This window comes from Cryptotermes secundus, unplaced genomic scaffold, assembly GCF_002891405.2.
Source record: "Cryptotermes secundus unplaced genomic scaffold, Csec_1.0 scaffold343, whole genome shotgun sequence".
Classification (NCBI taxonomy): Eukaryota; Metazoa; Arthropoda; class Insecta; order Blattodea; family Kalotermitidae; genus Cryptotermes; species Cryptotermes secundus.
Genome location: NW_019729214.1, coordinates 771,121 through 794,478, shown reverse-complemented (window position 1 = coordinate 794,478; position 23,358 = coordinate 771,121). Strand labels below are relative to the sequence as shown.

Below are 23,358 nucleotides of genomic sequence, written 5' to 3'. Positions count from 1 at the left end.
TTAAAGCCAAAACTTACAGTATTTATAAAAAATCATCAGTTCTGATTTTGATCATCCTGGTCCATCACACTAGCAGTATTATAAAATGTTATCAACTATTGGTGCATCCTAGTCTGTCACACTAGCAATATTGTAAAAGGTCATCAACTTTGGTTCATCCTGGTCCTTCACACTACCAATAATATAAAAGGTTATCAACTTTTGTTTCATCTTGGTCCATCACACTAGCAATAATATAAAAGGTTATCAACTTTTGGTTCATCCTGGTCATCACACTAGCAATAATATAAATGTTATCAACTTTTGGTTCATCATGGTCTGTTACACTAGCAATAATATAAATGTTATCAACTTTTGATTCATCATGGTCTGTCACACTAGCAATAATATAAAAGGTTATGAACTTTTGGTTCATATTGGTCTGTCGCACTAGCAATAATATAAATGGTTACCAACTTTTGGTAAATCCTGGTCCATCACACTAGCAATAATATAAAATATTATCAACTTTTGGTTCATCCTGGTCCATCACACTAGCAATATTGTAAAAGGTTAAATTGAAGAAAGATTAAGCACACTGGACAGAGTTGATAACCTTTTATAAAATCACNAATATAAATGTTATCAACTTTTGGTTCATCATGGTCTGTTACACTAGCAATAATATAAATGTTATCAACTTTTAGTTCATCATGGTCTATCACACTAGCAATAATATAAATGTTATCAACTTTTGGTTCATCATGGTCTGTCACACTAGCAATATTATAAAAAAAAAGGTTATGAACTTTTGGTTCATACTGGTCTGTCACACTAGCAATAATATAAAAGATTATCAACTTTTGGTTCATCCTGGCCCGTCACACTAGCAATATTGTAAAAGGTTATCAACTTTTGGTTCATCCTGGTCTATCACACTAGCAATAATATAAATGTTATCAACTTTTGGTTCATCATGGTCTGTTACACTAGCAATAATATAAATGTTATCAACTTTTGATTCATCATGGTCTGTCACACTAGCAATAATATAAAAGGTTATGAACTTTTGGTTCATATTGGTCTGTCGCACTAGCAATAATATAAATGGTTACCAACTTTTGGTAAATCCTGGTCCATCACACTAGCAATAATATAAAATATTATCAACTTTTGGTTCATCCTGGTCCATCACACTAGCAATATTGTAAAAGGTTAAATTGAAGAAAGATTAAGCACACTGGACAGAGTTGATAACCTTTTATAAAATCACACCACTGTTTCAATATCACAGTCTAAGAGGAAGGTAACTATTTCTATGAACAAAATAATCATTTATATTGTTACATGTGTTGTAATAGGCTTCTCAATACTGACTTGTATGAGCATTACTAAGTGACCATCTGATGCTTTTAAGGAGTAAACAAATGTCACGAAAGTAACCATTCATTATCATAGGCCTAAAACAAGAATGATTCAATGAATGGGATAAACATGAAATGCACATGGCATAATAATATTAAAATTTAACTTACAGAAAGAGTTTGTGAAAATGTGAACTTGATTGAACTGCATTGATGATTAGAACTAATGGCAAGCGCCTGAGGTGACTGAATATCTATGTTCCATACTAGGGACTTTGTCTAGCTGAATAATTATCGACTGCTCACAAATATTCTGTACTGTGAAGTTAATCACACAAGCTAATGCACTATGTACATGCTCTTCCCTCACCTTATAGTTGGGTTCATCCCTAATGTAGCCACCTTCCACCTTGCCAAGCACAGTGATGAGACATGAGACAAGGGGTTGAACAATGACTGCCTCTCGCTGGTATAGTATTGGCTCCAAGGCTTTATAGATGACATCTCCATATCCATTCCAGCCCAGCTCTGTTCGTGTCTGTGCATAGTAAGCAACTCTGCTGTACATAAAATTCAAGGATTTTCAAAGCACTCTGCAGTGACACTGTATAGTCTGCTAAGCAGTTACCAACATTTTGGCAGAACTTAATAGTTTATTGGGATAGCCAAACCAAGGAAATTATGACAAGCTGTACATCTTCTTTTTTGTCATATTTTACATCATTATCATCTCAGACTATTTAGCATCAAGTGGTAGGATGATGAGCAGGAACTCATTTGTATGTTGTCATGGCCTAATCAAAGAACTGTTTTGGCATTTTCGTGAATGGACTAAGGAAAACCATAAAACAGCTCAGTTAGGAGTGCTGGTGTCCCTGTTCAAACTGAGCACCTCATGAATGAAAGATTAGAGCAATACCACTACACCAGCTCACAGCGAAGCTTTACTAACTACTGTATCCATGGTTGGGATGGAAGAATCTCTGGGTTCTAATGTTGGAGAGCTAGTCCCACTCATCCCTATACTTTATAACATACCACCAAAAAGATAAGTAAATTTAGGTTTAAAATAGAAATGAACTGCACAACCCTCATGCCACATGAGGATCAACAGTGAGACAATATTTTATATTGCCATAGGTAAATGTAATGTTGTCCCTGTGCTTAATTAATTAAGTACTATACCATAAAGGCGTATGGGGGAGTAATTGTATAGATCCACATTTTCTTGACATCTGCACTAGCTGGATGCAAGTGGTCAGCTTCACACCCCGGCTGCTTTACCCCCTGGGAAAGAGCCCCCAGTACCCATTTGGATAGGAGGTTGGGCAGACCTCAGAGCCAGCCTGGGCGATTTGAAGAAGTGAAAATTCCTGACCCTACTGGGACTTGAACTCTGATCCCTTGGTCGTCCATCCCATAGCCAGTCACTATACCAACTATGTTATTCAGGCTCCTCGCATATCGCAATGTTTTACCTATGTAGCCAAGTAACGCAAACAATAAGCAAACAGTCCAAGATTACAATCATCTACTAAAGGGAAAACTACTAATTGGTTGCCGATGTAGCAGTATTTCTCATCTGTGATGAAGTTCAAATGCAGAACTTACGACATTGTCAGTTATATGGTTGAGGCATTTAATTCCACATATCCTGTTCTCCAGAACAAAATCATCAAGGATAATGAGGGCGGTTGGAAGTACACTGCTCAGGTGTGGGCTCAGATGAGGACTCTACAAAATAACATAATGCTAAAAATTAATTCACTAAATAGTAAATGCAGTATAATTCATTAATATGGTATTTCAGGCACCCAAAACCTGAATGACTGAGCTTTCTGAGAACTAATTAATCCATTGGTTTGTTCTCTATTACTACAAGATTAACTGTAAACATAATCATAATATTGCATAGAGTAAAACATACTTCTCAAATGTTACCTGGTGTAGTTCTTAATACTGAAGCTACAGGTGACCTTACTGTATAAAGTCAAGTTCTCTGTAAAATATTTTATATGTATCTGCTGATCATTTATTTATTTCAGTCCAGTGTCTGGCTGTGGAAATCAGAACCTAGCATACACAAAAATGGAAAATACTAACATATATCGTTCATTTACCTTGATCTGAAACAAAAGCCACTGGTAACAAGAAACTGCCGCTGGATAAGTTTTCCAAGTGTTCTTCAGCAGTTTCGGACGTAAATACAAAAGTGCTGCTGAAAAAAGCCCTACACGTTTAGATTCATCATCTATCAACAGCTGTAATATGGTTTTGCACTGCCACAGTTTACAAAGGTGGCTAATTATTTCTCCAGAATACTTAATTGTTTCCTCTGTAGTCCACTTATCGGCAACCATGTGTTCGCCGCAGAGTAAAAGTAAGTACACAGCACAATTCTTACTAATCCCTTTACTAGTGTGAGATTCTTCACAACTCAAGTTTTCCGCAATTTGCTCGAGTATGAGTGCCAGACTCTTCAACCTGCTTCCAATGCTTAACAGATATTTCTTATAATCCGACTCTTCGCAGGGCCTTTCGATACCTATTGTCATTTGGGGAACATATGTTTTAAGGACTTCATTTTCAACATGTTCCCATATTTGTTTGGGAATTTCATTACCATCTTTTCTAACAAATTCCAATGTTTCAAACAGCACAGTGTCACCCATATTGCTAACATAAACTGAAAAAAAAAATATATATTATAACAATATAATTGTGCGGTATTTACAAATAATAGTACTGAATTATGAAATGTTGCACTTTTCAAGATTAACCATTTCTTCACTGTCCGCCATGTTTAAATAATCAGGCTGGTCAACATGATAGAAAGTCAGAGACTATAGTAGTATGTTTACCATGAACCTGAATTCCTACCAAGCGTGACAAATGTTTGAAGGGAAAATATGAAAAACAGCCAACGAAGCGACTGTTGTTCTTCCTTATCGTTCCTTATTATCTGCAGCACTATTTTGAATATGAAAACCGGCAACTCTGTTAATGGACGACAAACTGGTTAGAAGAGATAAATATATATTTAATTTCTGATTGGCTTTCTTCCGTGCAAAAAACTAAGAATAATACACATTCCTACCAAGAATATTTTCGCTGGGTGGGAGGGGGGGTAGAGTCCAACTGGGTCCACTCGGCACGGCGGCCACTGATTGGCATATTGTAACCTGCCCCGGGTGATTATGATGATGGAGAATTCGGTGGAATGAAGATTGGCAGGGGAACCGAAGTACTCGGAGAAAACCTGCCCCAGCGCCACTTTGTCCACCACAAATCCCACTTGACCAGACCCGGGATCGAACCCCGGGCCGCCGCGGTGGGAAGCCAGCGACTAACCGCTTGAGCTATTGCACGGCTTTACTAAGAATCTTTCTTAACAAGTAATCCCATCATATCAAGAGCTTATGTCTAGTATACAAGTATGTAGTGTGGGGTCGTTATTAATGTTCACCACACACGCTTGCTATTTGCCTATTCTCACTGATTCGCCCTCATTGTTCGTTCCACCGCGAGTGTACCAGCAGATTCTTGCTCCTCCGTAGTAGGCAGAGTCTTACGGCCGCTCAGCTAGCCTGTCTGGACCGGTCTGGACCATCTGGACGGTGATGCAGTGCTGCGCGCGCCGGTAGAAACGGCTGCCTCAGCCGGTTGCTGGAGTTTCGGGAGCTCCATTCGCTGCCTGGTCTCTGGAGGCTTGCGGCAACTACGTCAGTTGCCTGGTCGCTGGAGGCTGACTGGCTGATGTGGTCACTGAACGATTGCGAAAGTCAAAGTCAAAGTCAAAGTCATGTTGCAACTGACGGTCAGTCAGTCTGTCTGTCTTGGTGTCGAGAACCAGCTGGGGCTCATGACCAGATGTTTTCTTCTTTGTGAAAGTTGCTGTCCTGTCAATTTTGGGCGCCCTCTCTGACGAGAGGTCGGGTCTGTCATTTGTCAGTCTTAGTCAGTCCATTGTCAGTATTGACATATTCATTCATTCATCGGTAATCTGTCAGACGACAGGTCCACAGCCTCTTCCAAAACAGTTTCTCCACTTAATGCGATCTTCTGTTTTTGGAAAGAGACTTTCCAGGAAAAGTGATAATGTGGTAGTTTTTCCATTTGCTTTCCACATCGCAGTACAACAGCCATTCAAACCACTCTGGTCACGCCTCTTGCTATACGAACTTGAACCATCTCAAGCATCATTTGCTCTGTGCTTCAAGTCGCTGCTGATGACGCTGCTTCCGGCATCAGTTTTTGGTGTCTCTCTTCGTCTGATGCCTACCCTTTGACCTGTCCAGCAAGGGAGACCCTGCCAGTAGCTACGCTACCGCTGGTATAGCTCTCAGGGTCCTTGGCACACTCAAACCCCCTCCCCACGACAAGGTGGAGACACCAACGAGGGGGTATTGACATATATTTACAATTTAATTCTAGTCTTAATTCCTATTTCTATGTACAATATATACGATGCCTCTGTCAATCCAGGCTCGGCACAGCAGATTATGCTCTATTTATAGTATTATTTGCTACCACGGCAGACTAGTCACTTGAATGGTCGTATGCCTGACCGCCGCCAAGTTTAAGCCTCTTATACTTTCTATGTCAGGCTTCACCTTGACCAATAATGTGAACATTCTCATTTTCATGATTTTGTATGACTTCTGCTTGTTGCCTGGATAATTTTGTTATATAGTCATATACGTATGGGATTTTTAATGCCATGTGCAAATCGCGGACCGGTGTGCCCCTTGGAAAATTGCCAATGGTGCGGAGAACCTTGTTTTGCAGGCGCTGCAATTTCACTAGATGGGTGTCTGCCGCAAACTCCCAGGCGGCACTAGAATAAGTCATTATGGATCTAATAAGAGCTTTGTGGAGGGTCAATTTAATGTTAGCGCTCAATCGCTCACTTTTGAATAGGGAATATACTCTAATGAATGTTCTGAAGGCCTTGGCTTCGATCATTTCTATGTGGAATCTCCATGTAACTCTCCTATCGAAGATTACACCTAGATATTTTGCACTATTTACAAATGGAATATTTCGTCCATTAAGAGTAAGACAAGACTCAGGCGGTCGATACCCACGAGAGAAGTAAACTCCCCGAGTCTTATCTTCATTCATTTTTATATTCCAGCGCTCACACCAGGTCTCCAATGAGCTGAGACCGCTCTGGAGTTTTCTAATAATAAAACCCTCCTTGCCATCTGACGCATATAGACAAGTGTCGGCCACAAAGAGGGCCAGGTGAACACCATGAGTTTGGAGGGCATCATTTATATACAAGTTGAAAAGAGTAGGGGAAAGGACAGAACTTTGTGGCACCCCTGTTTGCATTTCCCTTGGAGTTGACATTTCGCCTTCAACCGAGACCCTGAATGTATGCTGAGAAAGAAAGGACCCAATAAGTTTCGTCAAACAGTTAGAGAATTCCAATTTTGATTACTTATACAGGAATACTGAGTGCCACGTGGTATCAAAGGCTTTTTCGATGTCCAAGAACACTGCAGCCGTAGACATTTTATTGTTGAAATTAAGGGTCACGTGGTCCGCCAGACTCATACATTGCAATGTCGTGCTGTGACGTGCACGAAAACCAAACTGGCTTGTGTTGAGCAGGCCTCTTTCTTCAATATGTTTACGGAGGGATTTCAAAATTACTTTTTCGAACAGTTTTCCTGTCTTGGACAGGAGGCTGATCGGACGTAAATTCTGAGGAAATTTCGGGTCTTTACCGGGTTTAGGTAAAGTTATTATTTTTGCTTCCTTCCAAGTATTTGGAAAAAGAGAACCGGGAACAATGATTGAATAAATGGGTTAGGTGAACCAATGGTCGTGTTGGAAGGTGCCTGTGGCATTCATTTGTGATGCTGTCAATTCCACAGGCCTTTTTTAATTTCAGGGATTTTATTAATTCCTGAATGTCACATGGTCTGATCCTTAGAGGGGGATAGTCATCTACGGCTTCCAGCAGAGCTTGAACTCTAGCCTCCACCCGCAGTTCATGGTTTTCGTCGCACAGGTCATGTGGCGTGAACTGAATTTCCAAACAGTCGGCAATTTCATTGGCTTTTTCAGAAGGATGAAATTTAATGCCAGAAGAACCATGAATAGCAGTTTGTGCCCTTGGTCCGTCTCTCTTAAGGAGAGATTTCGAAATGGGCCATATACTCTGAGGTGTAACTTCAGCATTACCTATTTATGTTTCCCACCGTTCAAGTGCCTTTTTATGGGTCATTCGCCTGATTGATTTGGTGACCCAATTGATTGCCGTTTTACACGCTGGATCCCTGGTTTCTTGCCACAATTTTCGTAGCCTCTGTTTATATTTTATCAAACGATCTAGACCAGGAAGATCGTTGTTTATGTCCGAAAGTGTAATTTTATTTGTCGACAATCTATATGCCGAAGCAATAGAGGCTGCAAAGTCGTGTGCCGCTTTATCAGCTTCTACCCCTGACTTAATTTCTAGTTTAGGTAATATTACTTCAGAAGCGAGGCTCTGAAACCACTCCCAATCTGTAAATTTTTCAATGGGTTCCGAAATATTCCTAATTTGAACGTGATCCAGTATGTAGAGTACTATTTGTAGGTGATCTGAATCCAGAATATCAGAGACGATGACATCTGACACTCTGATATATTTGTGAACCACAATGTCTAACATGTCACCATTTCCCGCAGGGGAATAATGAGTGGGGCACTGTGGCGTTGAGATTTCAAAATCGCTCTTATCAAATCAATCAATGAGTTTGAAGCCTGAGGGGTTTGAAACTCTGCTATTCCAAAATGGGTGCTTAGCGTTCAGATCACCTGCCAAAATTATTCAGTTATTCAGTGTAGAGGGGGTGGGTTTCCCCATGCACCGCGACTAATAGTCTATTGTACGTCCCCCTTTAATTTCTACTGTCTCCATACCCTACCGATACTGGTGCCCGCTATCTCCCCTTTCTGTCAGCAAGTTCGGTCCTCTACTGTCAGTGGTACCCGATAATTCTCCCCTTTGTGCCAGCGAGGTCGGCCCTCTACTGGCATTGGTACCCGATAACTTCCCCGTCTACCGGAGGCATTGGAAACTACTTGTCTCCTAGAGACATGAGGATCTTTAACGTGCCGTAAATCTACGACACGGGACCCACGGCTTAAAGTCCCTCCCAGAGGACTTGTTCCCTGAAATTTTCCGCCGGGTTTGAACCCGCGTACCTTGAGTCATGAGGTGGGAACGTTACCCCTAGACTACGGAGGCCGCTACTTGCCAAAATAGTCTTACGTCTAAAGCTTAAGAGCTCATCGATGTCAGCATCACTCCAGGCTCTGCCTGGAGATTTATAAGCAGCTGCAAGCAGTACTTCACTATTACCAATTGGTATGCAGACCCCTGTTGCTTCTACTGAATCAAGGGGTGGTAGGTCTACATGGTTATGGGGAATGCCTTTTCTTACTGCAACGGCAGTTCCGCCTTTTCTGCCCGAGTGGCGGTCGATTCTATAAAAGTGGTAATTTGGAATAAAGAACCTCTCATGAGGTTTCAGATGTGTCTCTGAAAACAGGGCCACATCTACGTGTAGGTCTTGCAGCTGTTTACTGAGCTCATAGCGCTGCCTCCCAATGCCGTTCGCATTAAATGCTATGATTTTGAGAGGCCTATGAATTCTAGTGGCCATTTTGGTTCATTAGGTATAATACAGTCTTTGTGATTGCCAATATTTTCTCTTCCTCTGACACAGCACCACTGAACTCTGTCATAATCTTCTATACTACAGTCACAACTCTCAACATATTGTGGAGGGGCTGACTGTTCACAATTGGAGCCCGAACTGACTGACCTATTTGTTGTTCCTGTACAGGGACCGGGACGCTCGGTTTCATGGCTGCTGGTGGAACTGCCACTGGAATTTGGCGAGTCTGAGGTCGCTGCTCCTGTGATGTGCTGCCTCGGAGCACCGCCGCGAAGGAGACTCCAGAGGTAACGATATTCGAGGACAACACTATTCCCGTTGTGGTTTTGGGTGCCCTCTGCGATTTCTTCCTCTGCAGCTCCTCCTTCGCGTGTCTGCAGCTCCGATATTTGGCGGGATGTGGCCTATCTCCCTCCTTCAACTGGAAATTGCAACAAACTGGAGTGGAGGCAGCGTTCTCTTTTTCTGGACACTCTTTGTGCAGGCGGCCACCCCCGCACCACATGCAACAGGGAGGTTGTTTACAATTAGCCCAGACGTGGCCAAACTGTTGGCAGTTGTGACACTGCGTAAGGCCACTCTGTGCTCTATATGCCTCAACCCGGATGGAAATGTGGCAAAGGCTTTGTAGATGGAATATTTCTTGAGATTTTGCCGTCCGGGGTAGGGTGATAAGGAAGAGTGGAAGGTTTCTTGTTAACCTTTCTCCTGAAGGAGACCCTTGGGTGGTTGTCATCTGTTTAATGCTAACCACATCAAATCCCAAGGTCACCAGTCCATCCGAAATATCCTCCGCAGGGGTGTTGTGAGGGAGGTGATGGATTACAGCCTTAATGGGTTTTTGGGACTTCGGAAAGAAGGTATAATAGGAAAGTTTATTGTTGGATAGGTGAGACTTGATGGCTTTGAAATCCGCCATGGTTTTAGTGATCACTTTGGTCCCGTTTCTGGTATTACGGAACTCAAAGTTGCCTTTGACCACATTTTTCAGTTGTTTTGAAACTGAATAAGATTGGTTGTGGACGTTAGTATTATCGGGGGAGACCTACCTGCTTTAACTGGAGCTTCCTCCTTCAGTGAAGTGGCTTCAGCACCAGAAGTGTCCGTTTCCACTGTTACCGCCCTGAGGGGGCGAAGTAGTTCTTGGTCGTAACCTCTGTTTTGGGGTCACCTGTTAACCCATGGCTTGTCATGTCACCAGAGAAGACCAACAAACCTCTCACTGGTGTACCTGGTTTTCTGGGCACTGTCACTTATATCTTTCTCAGTTTGGCAACTGAGGTTCATATCCAAACTGCCCCCCCCCCAACTATAACTACCTGGTCATCTTTACTAAAGTCTTTACACAAATTTCCAGTATCTCCTGTGACACTGCTCAGATCAACATAGGGCTTGAACATGCTAGTCACAGCATTCCCCATTGTATTCTGGAGCCTCTGCCTGATACCCCTTATGGCTACTACCCAACACATGTACCTTATGCTTTTGCTTTGCCTCTAACATAGGCTGATCTACAGAGTCACCATCAGTTTGAGGCTCCAGCACAGATAATGGAAAAGGAACTTTTTTAGGTTTTCTTTGGTAGTTGGACAGTCCTGAATTCTTCAGGAAAATTATCAATTAAATTTAATTCCCCTTTCAAGAGGCTATTCTCAGTTCTTGCAAGTTCAAGCTCCCTGTTCAAACTCAAGATAGTCTCCTCTTGTTTCTTTATTAGCATGGCTTACACTTAGAAATTGCAGTACCAAGGCAATATGATAAAATCACTATTTGTGCCAGCACACACCAAATGAAACCGTGGGCCACTGTCCTCGCACCCTGTCTCCTGGCAAAGCTTCCGCTAGCAAGCCCAACACTTACCTGACCTGACAAATCATTACCTCTTGTGGCCATTATTACCCCTTATGTAACTTACAATTCAGTACTAACAAACGAATGCATTAAAAACCTAACAGGTCTGGTTATCAAGAACGTATGTACTGGCACTATCGTGTTAACAACACACAAAGAACACTGATACAACACTACTTAGGCTATAAAATAGCACACTTCTTGTAGGTTGGGCCTACAGGTACACTTACGAAAAATACAAATACTTACGATATAAATAACACGCTTATTGTTGGTTAAGCTTACCGACACACTAAAGTACAAAGCAAACGTACTTACGATATATCACAGTTCTTGTAGGTTGGGCCTGCCAGTACACTTACGAAAGTACAAGTCACCTTATTTAAAATATAAAACACGTGTAGATTACGCCTACCAGTACACTTACGGCACATGTGCTGGAACCAAATGCAGGTCCTGAAAACTACAGTCTCGAAGCTGAATTGTCACTTGCAAGATTATTAGATTTCGCTTTTGCCGTTCCTGCAGACTAAAACCAACCGCTTTGCCACAGTTAAATTAGGCGGTTTGTGGTATCTGCTCACTAACTCACCAGTCAACCGCGTGGACCGCGTGTGATTAGCTCGTCATTCACGGTCTTCTCGGTCATGCTCACGTCATGCTAGTCATGTTTCTGGTGCTGCTCCCCAGTGGACAGAAATGATACGTATAAATGGATGGTGTGATGCGTTGCGGATGTATTGGTAGTTTGGTGGTGTAATGTGCATGTTTTTGTACCTAATCAGAGTGTTCTGTAGGAAATTATTACCAGCCCTCGAAAAATATTTGATTTTTATAAGGTTTGACAAATTATTAGAAGCAAACACGGTTTGGGTTCGTGGTATTATTTCGCAAGTGCCAATTCTGACTGGGATTCTTCTCCATCGCCCTTTCAGGGTGGTATGTTTATGCTAGATTGCACATTTTTGCAGTTCATGGCCTTTCTCACCTGTTGCATGTTTAAATCCAGCTGACATGGAAATCGCGAGTCCTGGTGATCTAGGGAGACTGAATTGGTTGAAGTCAAAATATCTATATAAATAAAAATGTATAGTGAATATACCTTTGGGGCTTCACGGTGTAAATATGCAGAAAAGGTGCACTGTTTCAAGGATGTAACACCATGTAATCTCTTACCGCCGTTTTGGAAGCAGCACGTTTCTTCAGAACAGGTGAACCAGCTGTCTGAAACGTAGGTAATAATCTCTTAAGACTACCCAGCAGCCCGTAAGACAGTAAGCTTCATGTTCTCTGCTGTGAGAACATAAAATCTCACATCAGAATGCGTTCATAGGCAATCGTAATTCGTTTGTTTCTTTACAGATTTAGGCAACTATTCCCAGTTGGATACTGGTACACTTGCTGATAAAAGAATCTGTGCTACTAGGATTATTATAAGCGAATTCCTTTGGAACCCGCAGAACATGTGTAATAAACAAGTTTCAGGATTACAAAAGATTTTGCATTCTCCTGTAACAGGAGTGCCAAGAATTATGCTGCGGAGAGCTGAAGAAATATTTCCATCTGTTAGAGAAAGCATGGTGAGTGTGGTTGTGTGCATAGAGAAGAATTCTGTTATTATCAGTCAATTCTCTTGGCAAAAAGAAACAAAATATTTTATGATGAATTTGTGATAGTTTTTATAATGCATTTGGTGAGGGTTTTTTAGTAGATCGTTGTATATTTTATAACAGTTTGGTATATTGTAATAGTGATGAATTCAAGGAGATTGGTATGGGTAGGTTATGCAGCACACAACATGAGAATGAGAAGTGCATACAAAGATTTGGACAGAAAACCTGAAAGAGAGAGACCACTTGAGAGACCTAGGTGCAGATGTAAAGATACTATTAAGACAAATTTTAAAAACAATATCTGGGGTAGTTCAGACCGCGTTTGGTTGACTCAGGATACAAACCTGTGATTGGTACATGTGAACATAGTAGTGAACTTTTAGGTACCATAACAAGCAGATATTTTCTGTACTGGCATAAGGACCATTAGTTTCACAGGAAGGTTCCTGCACCATAGACTTCATAGTTTCGAATGATTTTGAAAGCTGTAGAGAAGAAATGTAGAAAACAGCTGTTTTGAGTTGTGTATATTGAAAACCAACCATTATTACCATTCCCCTTTCTTTGTACTTATGTGCTGGTTTCAGTAGACCACTTGACTTCTATCAGAATCATGTTGCGGCAATAACTGAGGCAACCAGAAACTGCACATTTGAAGTCAGTCCACTGCTCCAAATCAACAACACAGCTTCCACTGTTCACAGACTATTTATTCAGAAGCGAAATATTACAACCTCCTTTGCAAGCACAGAGTAATGTGGCCCTTTAATATTATCATATTTTAGCGGTTCAAAGTGAAGGACTGATGAATTTAGAGAAATATAGGAGTGCAGCCCAATGACATTTGCCTCCAATTAATTTGAAACACCAAGTTTTTTGAAGATTGGTCTCCTGCGGGAGTGTCACTCCCCCAAGAAGGATTTGAATTGACGGCCTCTCTCCCAGACAAGAATTCATTTCTTATTGGCTGATTTTAACTAACCAAAAACGTCATGGTATCAGGATAAGCCAATCACATAATGACCTTTGAGAATAAGAGAGTTCCCAAGATATAGAACTCAGAACCCCACATGTGAGAGCAGTTATTTTCTCTAGTTTAGGGTCCAGTTACACTCTTCCGAAGACACTTTATGACAGCTATGCATGTCAACAAAAGAAAATTCACATCTTCAGAAAACTACAGACTTACCTTCTGTGGTGACGTCCTCTTCCAGTCATCCAACTGAATGTAAAGAAAACAAGGCAATTGTTTTCTGTCCAGATATGAAAAACAAGTCATAACATGCTAATAAATCAGCCTTGTCATTAAACCAGTCACCCTTCCAAAATGACTAAAGAGGCCCATAGCATCCACAGAGAACTGTAACAGGTATGGACTGTCACATCATAGCAACAAGAATTTATTGTGATCTTCCAGGAATGCATCTTGTGTTATTCTATAAAATCGCCTTTACAATTGTTGTCTCAGCACAACACCCATCAGATGCTCGCTCACACTTCACCTTGTTCAAACATGTGATTTGTATTATTAATCCACCCAATAATGAAACCTACAATATGTTTGGTTACGAAGTATGGATGGAATGAAAAACATGGCATCCTTGCTGTGATTGACGAAACCCGTATTCCGACTTTAAGAGTTTCAAATCTCAGGTTTCTTTGCACCAATCTCATTCAAACTTGGCGGCTGCACAGAGTCATCTATAGGGAACATAATGAAACATTCATTTCAGTGGCTGCATTCTTCTGCCCTCTAGCTTAAGAAATGTAAAAAGTTGCATCTGCACAGCGAGGCACGTGCTCCATGGTCATGTGACGTGAGTATTTCACAGGGCTAGTAAAAATTGCTTCCTATAGTGCACGGTGCTTTTTGTAATATTTTTAAATAACGTTGTGGACTTTGGTCAACATGTGACATAGTGATAAGACTAGGATAGTGAATTATGTACTTTTTTGGCCATCTTGGACAACCCTGATTTAAATCGACTTTCCCCTGTAAAAAATACTGAATAATTCAACATTTTTTGCAACTTCTAATGCCTGTTCCCTGTCTGAGGTAAGATTAGTTACATTTTATCACAAATTTTCATACTTTGCACTTAAATTATTTATAAAAGATTTATTCAAAAATAATTCAGCACAGAGGGTACTGAGAGTTACTTAACATACTAGCAGTAAAAGGGTTAAGGAACTTTTTAAACTGTTGAATTGTGCTGTGTATATGGTCTCATATAATTTAAGTGCTTATTACTGGATGTATCTGAGATTAGTTTAAGTCGTGTATGAAATATGTATTGAAAATGCTTAAAGACATATTTCATGATTTTTAATTTTTTCATATATATGTCTTTAAGCATTTTTTTAAATGTAAGACTTTTTCACTCCAGTCTTGATACATATTTTGTATATTACTTAAACTAATTTCAGATACAGGACTGAATATATTAACTGAATAGGAAACCAGATACATATAGTAATAAGCATTTAAATTATGTGAGACTATATATAGAGCACAATTCAATAGTTTAAAAATATTCATTAAGTGGTACCACCTGATGGTGGCTTTAAGAGCCGAAACATGGAGCGCGATGGAATATGAGACCCATAAACTCATTGCATGGTGAAGCGTGAGTGAGTGTTTGATGGTTGTTGTGTTAAGACAGGAACAATTGTAAAGGTGATTTTATAGAATGTATCGTGTTTCATGTAATGGGGTTTTACAGTCATGATTAATAAAGATATGTTGCTTTGCAGAATTATACAACTTTAGAGAAAGTTATGCATAGTCCATGTGGAGAGACATGCCCAACAATGCATGATGCGAATCACACCATGAACATAAAAGCTGAGGAAGTGTCAGATGCAGAAGGGGAAGGGACTTCTGTGACAACGACATTTGTGAAAATAAAGGCTGAAACTGCAGAGGAAGTCCCAGACACAGAAATTGAAGAGTCTCCTATGCTGATACCATTTCAGAAAATAAAGGCTGAACTTGCTGAAGTCCCAGATGCAGAAGTGGAAGAGCCTCCTATGCCAATACCATTTCAGAAAATAAAGGCTGAACTTGCTGAAGTCCCAGATGCAGAAGTGGAAGAGCCTCCTATGCCAATACCATTTCAGAAAATAAAGGCTGAACCTGCTGAGGAACTCTCAGATGCAGAAGGGGAAAAGGTTCCCATGTCAACCGCATTTGTGAAAATAAAGCCTGAACCTGAGGTGAGCTGTAAATTCACTGGTATGTCCACTTTTAGGCAAGTACCACAAATGTGCAGGAGTGCCAGCTGTCTTTCTTATCTCCACTTGTCTTTAAACATGAAACAGCTCCACTATGTTGAGTGGTTTCTGAAGAGCTTTTTCTGCAATATCTCTAGATGAATGCAGTTTGTTGAATGTAGTGTACTGTTCTCATTTTCTTTCGAGCAGACCTAATATAAATTAAATTAAATATTACGTAAACTGAAGAATGCTTCAGATAAATATTCCACCAGCAAAATTCTTTCACATTTTCATTGTCCATTGAATTCAGTAAGGTTTGGTTTGGTGCTACATCCTAGGGTTCCCAGGATCTATTTATTGAACATCTTATTTATTGCTCTTGTAACTTTGATGCAGTTTGTATCTGTATAATGGGAGTTTTCATGGAGTCCAGGATCTGTGACAGGATAAATAATGATTCTCTAAACATTGATGACATTGGTTGTCGGATTACATAGGCTATGTAGGACATTTCGGATTTCCAATTGTTTGAAGTACATTTAACATACCTTACACTTTGGAAGTTCCCTCTCCTGCCTTCAGGTGACTTGGTTCTCATTACACTGGCAGATTTTATATAATTTTGTATTGGACAGACAGGACAGTCACTAAAGATTAGATACAAGAAACACATACAAAGTACAACAAACAGTAGGGAGGAGTCGGCATTGGCAGTCCATGTTCTGAAATATAGACACCAGTATGGTGAGATAAAAAATGAATGGATTTAATGAAACACACAAAAAAAAGGGGCTATTAATCAAAGAAAATTTCTGCATGTGCCTATGCAATGTAGAAAGCTAAATCTATTTATATATGTGAAAAACAGAAACAAAAGAAATCTGTTCAGTACAGTAGTCAGACAGGATAATGCACATACACCTAACTATAAGGAGTACGTAATTGGTTGAGTCACTGTGCAACAAGCTGGAAGGTTGCAGGCTTGTTTCAGAATAAGGTTGTTGGATTTTTTATTTGACCTAATCCTTCCAGCCACATTATGGCCCTGGGCTCAACTCAGCCTCTAACAGAAATGAGTGCCAAGAATCTTCCTGGTAGTAAAGGGCAGCCAGAAGGTAAGGCTGACAACTTTGCCACCATCTGTGAACCAATTGTCTCGAATATGCGGGAGCCTTGACATCTCACCCTTTGGGCCTCTACGGCCTGATGACAAGGATAACTGTACCTTTTTACACATAACTGTATATTAAACACTATACATCTTCACAAAGTTAATAGAAAGTCCGTCGAGTGTAACAATTTGTAGGTCACTTCTTTATCACTTCTGCCTTACATGTTTCGGTTTGACACAACCATCATCAGAGGCACTTACTACAATTATGAAAACACTGTCGTTGTTTATGATGTTCACAGTTATGTTTGTTGTGTGGACACTGCTACAATATGTTGACGTGTAAAAGCACAACACTTGCTAGGATAGTTGAGTACACTATCAATTCTCACTTTCCATCCGAAACTGTTTTTAAGTTAAAACGCTAATTTTAAAATATTTAAAACATTTGATGTAAAATGCTAAGCTCCTCCTTGTTAATTCATCCCGAAGATGGGAGATGTCAGCTTGAGGTTGTATGGCTTATGGTTAGATGTTTCCTATGTGCTGTGTGTTGTGTACACAGTGTACTGTGTTTTCATAATTGTAGTAAGTGCCTCTGATGATGGTTGTGTCAAACCGAAACATGTAAGGCAGAAGTGATAAAGAAGTGACCTACAAATTGTTACACTCGACGGACTTTCTATTAACTTTGTGATTGATAGTGTAACGGACCAAAAATGAAACATTTCAACAACAAAAAAACTATACATCTTCTTTCCAGTTCCACCCCAGACACAGCCACATTACCAGCACAGCACACTATAGCAATGAATGCCAGTTATTAAAAATTTACCGTAGTTAGTTAGTTAGTTAGTTAGTTATTGGAGAGGGTGGGTTTCCCCATGCACTTAGACCAGTATTGGTCCATTGTGCTTCCCGCTTTGATATTCTACCAGTCTCTATACCCTACCGATATTGGTGCGTACCATCAGTCCCGACCGAGCCAGCGAGTTCAGCCTATACTGGCTTAGCGGTATCTGTAATGCTTCCCCCATCTATCAGAAGCGTTAGAGACTACTGTTGGGCGGGAAATGTCCTTGAATTTGGCTCAGTGACCTCCTTTGGAGATACGAGGTTCTTTTACATGCCGTAAAGCTACGACACGGGACCCACAGCTTAAAGTCCCCCTGGAGGACTTGTTCCCTGAATTTTTCCGCCCTTAAAAATTCCATGACCTCCACCGGGTTTGAACCCGCTACCACGAGTCATGAGGTGGGAACGTTACCTCTAGACTACGGAGGCTGCTTAAAATTTACAGTAAATTCAGTGTCGTCCTCCTCAAACATAGGCTAAAGGAAACTAATTACACCATGTTTTATTTGAAGACTATAAACCAATGATATACCAGTTATGTTCTGCACAGAATGTAGATAGGAAAAAAGGAACACAAATAGAAACCAGAATATTTGCAAAATTATGCACATTATCGGCAATTATACGTAAGCAAACAACTCAGTGCACTCTCAGTTACTGAGGGTTTGAAATATTATGTAAATATTACAAGCAACCTCATCTCTAACAAGTGAGCCTCTCATGGTTGCCCTACAGGACTGACACATGTAAGGCACATTTTAGCTAATAAATAAGTGTATAAAAACTACATGATATTTATACCTGATGGTTTTTATTACTTAAATATCAATGTAAGTTATAACAGATGAAATGCTTCATAAAATTTGTAAAATAACCTTTCATAATTAAACATAGCATGTTTGTAAGAACTGTTGGGTTGAAGATGCAAGGATAACGCAGCAAGGAATCTGCAACAAATAGGATCTTCATTTTCCCTTGGGAGACAGTCGTCAGATAATGCCACTGAGGCTAGAATTGCTGCAGCCCAGGAAGTTGCTCTTTGAGTGAAACAGTTCACATGTGAATGAAAGAATATCCTCTACCAGCAGAATCTTAGAGATTGGTTACAGCTTTTATTTCATACTATATCCCCTATGTTCACATTGGCAGTGTTTCATCTGCATGTTATCTTCAGGGAAATGGAGTGCTGCAAGGGTCAGCTTTAAGGGAGACCTTGTTTGCAGTCATCATGAATAGGATGGTAAGTGTGGCTGCTCCATGTTTTGTCAACATTATTGTATGTTCATGACATCACAATGTACTGTGGTTCCTGAAGCAGTTATACTGTCAGACATGGGCTTCATATCACTCGTGTGATCCACGCTGGGTTCTGAAGAGAGTTTTGTTACTGGACTATACCGAAGGAATAAGTATGCTTCAAGCCAGATCGGCATTGCAGACAAAACTAGTTTTTTTTACATGCCTCACAATTTGATTTCGAAGGGAGAAAACAAGTGGCAGTGAAAACCACAGGATACAAAAAGTTACATGTTACTATCATGCTGTGAAAGGCAGTGCCAAAAGAAAATTTTTGCGAAGATATAATAGTTTGGGCCAGAGAAAATGTATGCATGATATGAAAGTTAATGGAAGTCTGGTTTGGGTGTGTATGGGAACATTGTGCTGGTATGTTATCGAAGGTACGGAGTATGCTTGCAATGGATGCATTTCATGCCCATCTCTCCAATAGAATCAGAAATAGGTTAAGGAACAAAAACACTGATCTAGTGATAATTCCTAATGGCATGAGAAGTCAGTTACAACCACTTGATGTATCATTTAACAAGCCAATCAGGAATCTTTTACGTGAACACTATGATGGCTGGCTGAATAAAAACAGTCATATATTGATGCCTAGTGACATAATAAAAAGAACAGCAGCATCAGTAATAGTGGAGTGGATATCAAAAACTTGGAAAGAGGTCCCAGTCAATATTCTAAAATCGTTTTTAATATCCTGTTTAATGTGGAAGATGGAACGCGAGATGACATTCCATGGGATGACAATGAACAAAGTGGCAAAGGTGAATCTTCAGAAAATGAAAGTGCGGCTAAAGTATCATTGGACAAACTGTCTGATTAAATAAAAAAGATGGAAAGGAATATGCATATAGTGAATTTTTTAATTTCCATTTCATTCTGCCATATTTTCCATTGCTTTTCACTTTAAATGTGTTATAAATGTTTTGTTATTGATGAGTTTTAACACTTTGCAGACTGGTGATTTAAATATTTTAATCACCCTGGGGACCGGCATTTTTCTACCTACTACCCTAACTTGTGCACTGTTCACTTTAAAAATTAATATAAAATCTCCTAATTAATTTTATGAACTAAAATTTTTTGAGAACACTTGTGCTTGAGAGTGTGATATTTCTGGATACATTCCCCTTTGTGAAGTGGCATTACACGCTTGGAAATGAAGACAGTCATAGTCCTTTTTTTGTGAGCTGCACAAACATGGCATTGCCTAGAAGGATGCTTCCTCTTGGAATGTTCACTCTTCACAATTTTCATGAGGGTATGTTTCCGTGTGGTCTGTAGCCCAGGCTTTTGCCACATTCAGCAGAAATGTCCTGTATTTCAATTTTGAATGAGGGCTTAGCTTTTTGAAAACAAAAATGAATTGAAAATGGCACAATTTATAAGCTACAAGGCAACTTTCTTTGTCCACTTTACTGTTTTCTGAGGAAGAGAATAATAGGCCAAGTACTGATCAACTCTGTTAGCTCCCTTCATGAACATATTATACTCGGAAATACAAACAGGCTTCTTTACCTATCCATGTCTCCTTTGAACATCAACCATGCTCGAATTGTGAAATGTGGAAATCATATTCACAATACGACTATCCATCCAGGACTGAAGAAGAATATCCCCTTTCCTCCTGAATGTGGTTTCACCACGTTTCAGGGATTTACATCCCTCTTTCAGATCTGGAGTGAGGCCTCTGTTCACTCTAATTCTTCCACAGACACTTACTTTTCTCGCAAGTAAGTGTTCTGCAGTTGCCACACTAATAATTGTCTTGATAGACATGGTAATTTTGATCAAGATAGGGTTCCAAAACGGAAAGAATAGTTTCTTGTAATTTCTTTCCTTCACCAGAATAAAATTCTAAATTTCCAGTATAGCCTGAAGTGCCTTCAGTAACTACACGAACAAGTAGGCCACACTTTGTGAGTTTCCCAGGATTATATGTTCGCATATTGCACTACTCACTGACAGCTTGCTATGTACAGCTTGAAGAAATAAAGGCATTTATTTTCCTTTGCAGGGGCATTCAGTTACAGCTAGATCACATAACTGATTAGTCAGCAAACATTCCAGAGGCTTATCACACAGCTGCAGGCAGCTACGCGCAAGCTGGGTGGCGTCAGAGCGATGTATAGTATGTTGCAACTTATCATGTTCTAAAAACATATTAATACGCGACCGGTCCACCACGTTTAAAAGCGAAAAACGTATTAATGCTTGCACGGTCCGCAAAGTGTTAAGTAAATACACCTAATTTTTTCCTAAAACCCTGATTTAAAAATTGGATGTGTCTTAAATTCTAGGGTGTCTTATATTCAAAGCAATATGACATTTCACCTCCAGCTTGATTCAGTTCTGCCGGAATTTGATCATTACCTGGGTGATTTATGTTTTTTTTTTAACTTTGCAACAGCAATTTCATCTTCACGCAGCTACAAGCATATCACCATTCTCATCCTTTACTAACTTAGTTCTAGGTGGGTAATCCTTCTTAAATTTATTTATTCCTCTATACTGGTCTCTATTGTTCTTCTTACTGTTCATTGCAAGCTCATGAATTTTGTCTTTCAGATATTACCTCTCTCTATTCCTGAAATGCCTGCTGGTTTCACGTCTTACGTTGTTCAGATTATCCCCATTTATTGTGCTTGGATCGTGTGACTACTGTAGTTTGTCTTGTTTCCTTTTATCTAATAGTCTGAGCATCATTTGTTGAGCCATGGCTTATTTTGTAATATCCTAAACTCACTTTGGCTGAAATTTTGGTGTTCTCTCTAATGTTTGCCAAGCTGTAATCTACACCATTGCCTGACTAATTTTTCCAAAGAAGCGAACCTATTTGTGTTTTCAACCTGATAATTTTCTAAATGTCCTTGGGATCCAAAATTATTTCTCTTGATAGCAGAACTTTCATGTTACTTTCTCTCATTTTGCAGAGTATTGTGAATGAAGTTCAGCCTGCACATGGTGAGCAGCGGCCATATTGGTGTTGTGTGTGTAATAAGTCTTTCAGTGGTCAGAGTAATCTGAAGAAACATCAGCGCATACACAGTGGGGAGCGGCCATTCTGCTGTGACCTGTGTAGTAAGTCATTCACTCAGCAGGGTCATCTGAAGACACACCAACGCATACATAGTGGGGACCGGCCATTTTGCTGTGATGTCTGTGATAAGTCATTCAGTGATCAGAGTAATCTGAAGAAACATCAACGCATACACAGTGGGGATCGGCCATTTTGCTGTTATGTATGTAATAAGTCATTCGGTGATCAGAGTAATCTGAAGAAACATCAACGCATGCATATGGCTATTTTGCCGTGACGTGTATAATAAGTCATTCAGTCAGCAAGGTCATCTGAAGAAACATGAACACATACATAGTGGTGAATGGCCATTTTCGTGTATCTTGTATCTTTATTTTCATTTCCATAAATCCTTACTGGCTACCAAAGCCGTCGGAAGTGGAACATGTCACAATTTACATTCATTAGTTCTGAGAACAGAAACTAGTCCTCTTTAACAGCCACGTTCATAAAAGTAATGTAGCCGTCCGCCGACGTACAGCTGCCACGACTTTCGCTCGAACTTGACTTCTTTATCCCAGGGATATGGCTGCTTCGGATATGGGAGTGGAACACACTTCGGGGTTAATAATTCAGGGCTCTCCAGAATACACTGTGTATTGTGTATTGAAGTCATAATTTCGAGTTTCATTCAGTGATCAATATTTACATTGTCCTCCAAGCTCGCTGCTCCATCCATCCTACTCACTACCCCTACTGTCAAAAACTTCTCTGTTCTCTGTCTACATTTCAACAGCCATCCTCCTCCACCCCCTATAACCGACTTCTTTTTCTCTTTTTACAAGTCCCCCAGTTGGCTTTAAAAAACGAGAAAATAAAAAGAGAAAGCCAAGGGTCAAGCCTGGCATCTGTCCTACATTCGTATTTTTCGAGAAGCCCATCAACTTTTTTAGGTCTTCAAGGCACACGAGCAGGGAACCCAAGACCCTCCTGACCGGTCCCGCACAAGGTCATTTCATGGGTTTGTGACACTAGGAGCAAATAGGCGACGTTAGGGACAATAGTGACGCCCTAAGCCTAAGGAGGACAATAGCCGAATTACAACTAGACGGTCCCAGGATGGTATCTCGCCAGAGGAGCATCTCTCATGGTGTTAAACAATGCATAAGTTGTTCATACCCTTAATTAACCTTTTACGGCCGGACATTTAAATTGTCGGTAGCCCCTGTACGGCCGGAATTTAAATCGCCCCAATTGATGATCTTTGCAAACCTTGAGAAAAAAATACATATTTTCCGTTCTATGCAACATAGAAATATGAACTAAAAAGAATCTGAAAGACAAGAGAATTTTCTACATATATGTAAAAGAT

General features: G+C 40.2%; 2 protein-coding genes across 2 annotated transcripts in view; one reads left to right on the top strand and one right to left on the bottom strand.

The window, feature by feature from the left end:
* LOC111865426 (TELO2-interacting protein 2) overlaps nucleotides 1–4,401 on the bottom strand; it is a 16,133-nt gene extending 11,732 nt beyond the window's left edge. Inside the window, exons 1-3 of the mRNA XM_023853453.2 lie at nucleotides 3,464–4,401; nucleotides 2,955–3,077; nucleotides 1,714–1,881 (exon numbers count right to left, since the gene is read on the bottom strand). Of these exons, the coding sequence (XP_023709221.1) occupies nucleotides 1,714–1,881; nucleotides 2,955–3,077; nucleotides 3,464–4,015 (843 nt within the window). The 5' untranslated portion in view covers nucleotides 4,016–4,401. The remainder of the gene's footprint in view (nucleotides 1–1,713; nucleotides 1,882–2,954; nucleotides 3,078–3,463) is intronic.
* A 7,127-nt stretch (nucleotides 4,402–11,528) lies between these two features.
* Nucleotides 11,529–23,358, top strand: part of LOC117282399 (zinc finger and SCAN domain-containing protein 5B-like) — a 16,570-nt gene continuing 4,740 nt past the window's right edge. The window contains exons 1-6 of the mRNA XM_033751827.1: nucleotides 11,529–11,712; nucleotides 11,883–12,108; nucleotides 12,236–12,453; nucleotides 15,241–15,702; nucleotides 18,843–18,908; nucleotides 21,901–22,144. Of these exons, the coding sequence (XP_033607718.1) occupies nucleotides 12,337–12,453; nucleotides 15,241–15,702; nucleotides 18,843–18,908; nucleotides 21,901–22,144 (889 nt within the window). The 5' untranslated portion in view covers nucleotides 11,529–11,712; nucleotides 11,883–12,108; nucleotides 12,236–12,336. The remainder of the gene's footprint in view (nucleotides 11,713–11,882; nucleotides 12,109–12,235; nucleotides 12,454–15,240; nucleotides 15,703–18,842; nucleotides 18,909–21,900; nucleotides 22,145–23,358) is intronic.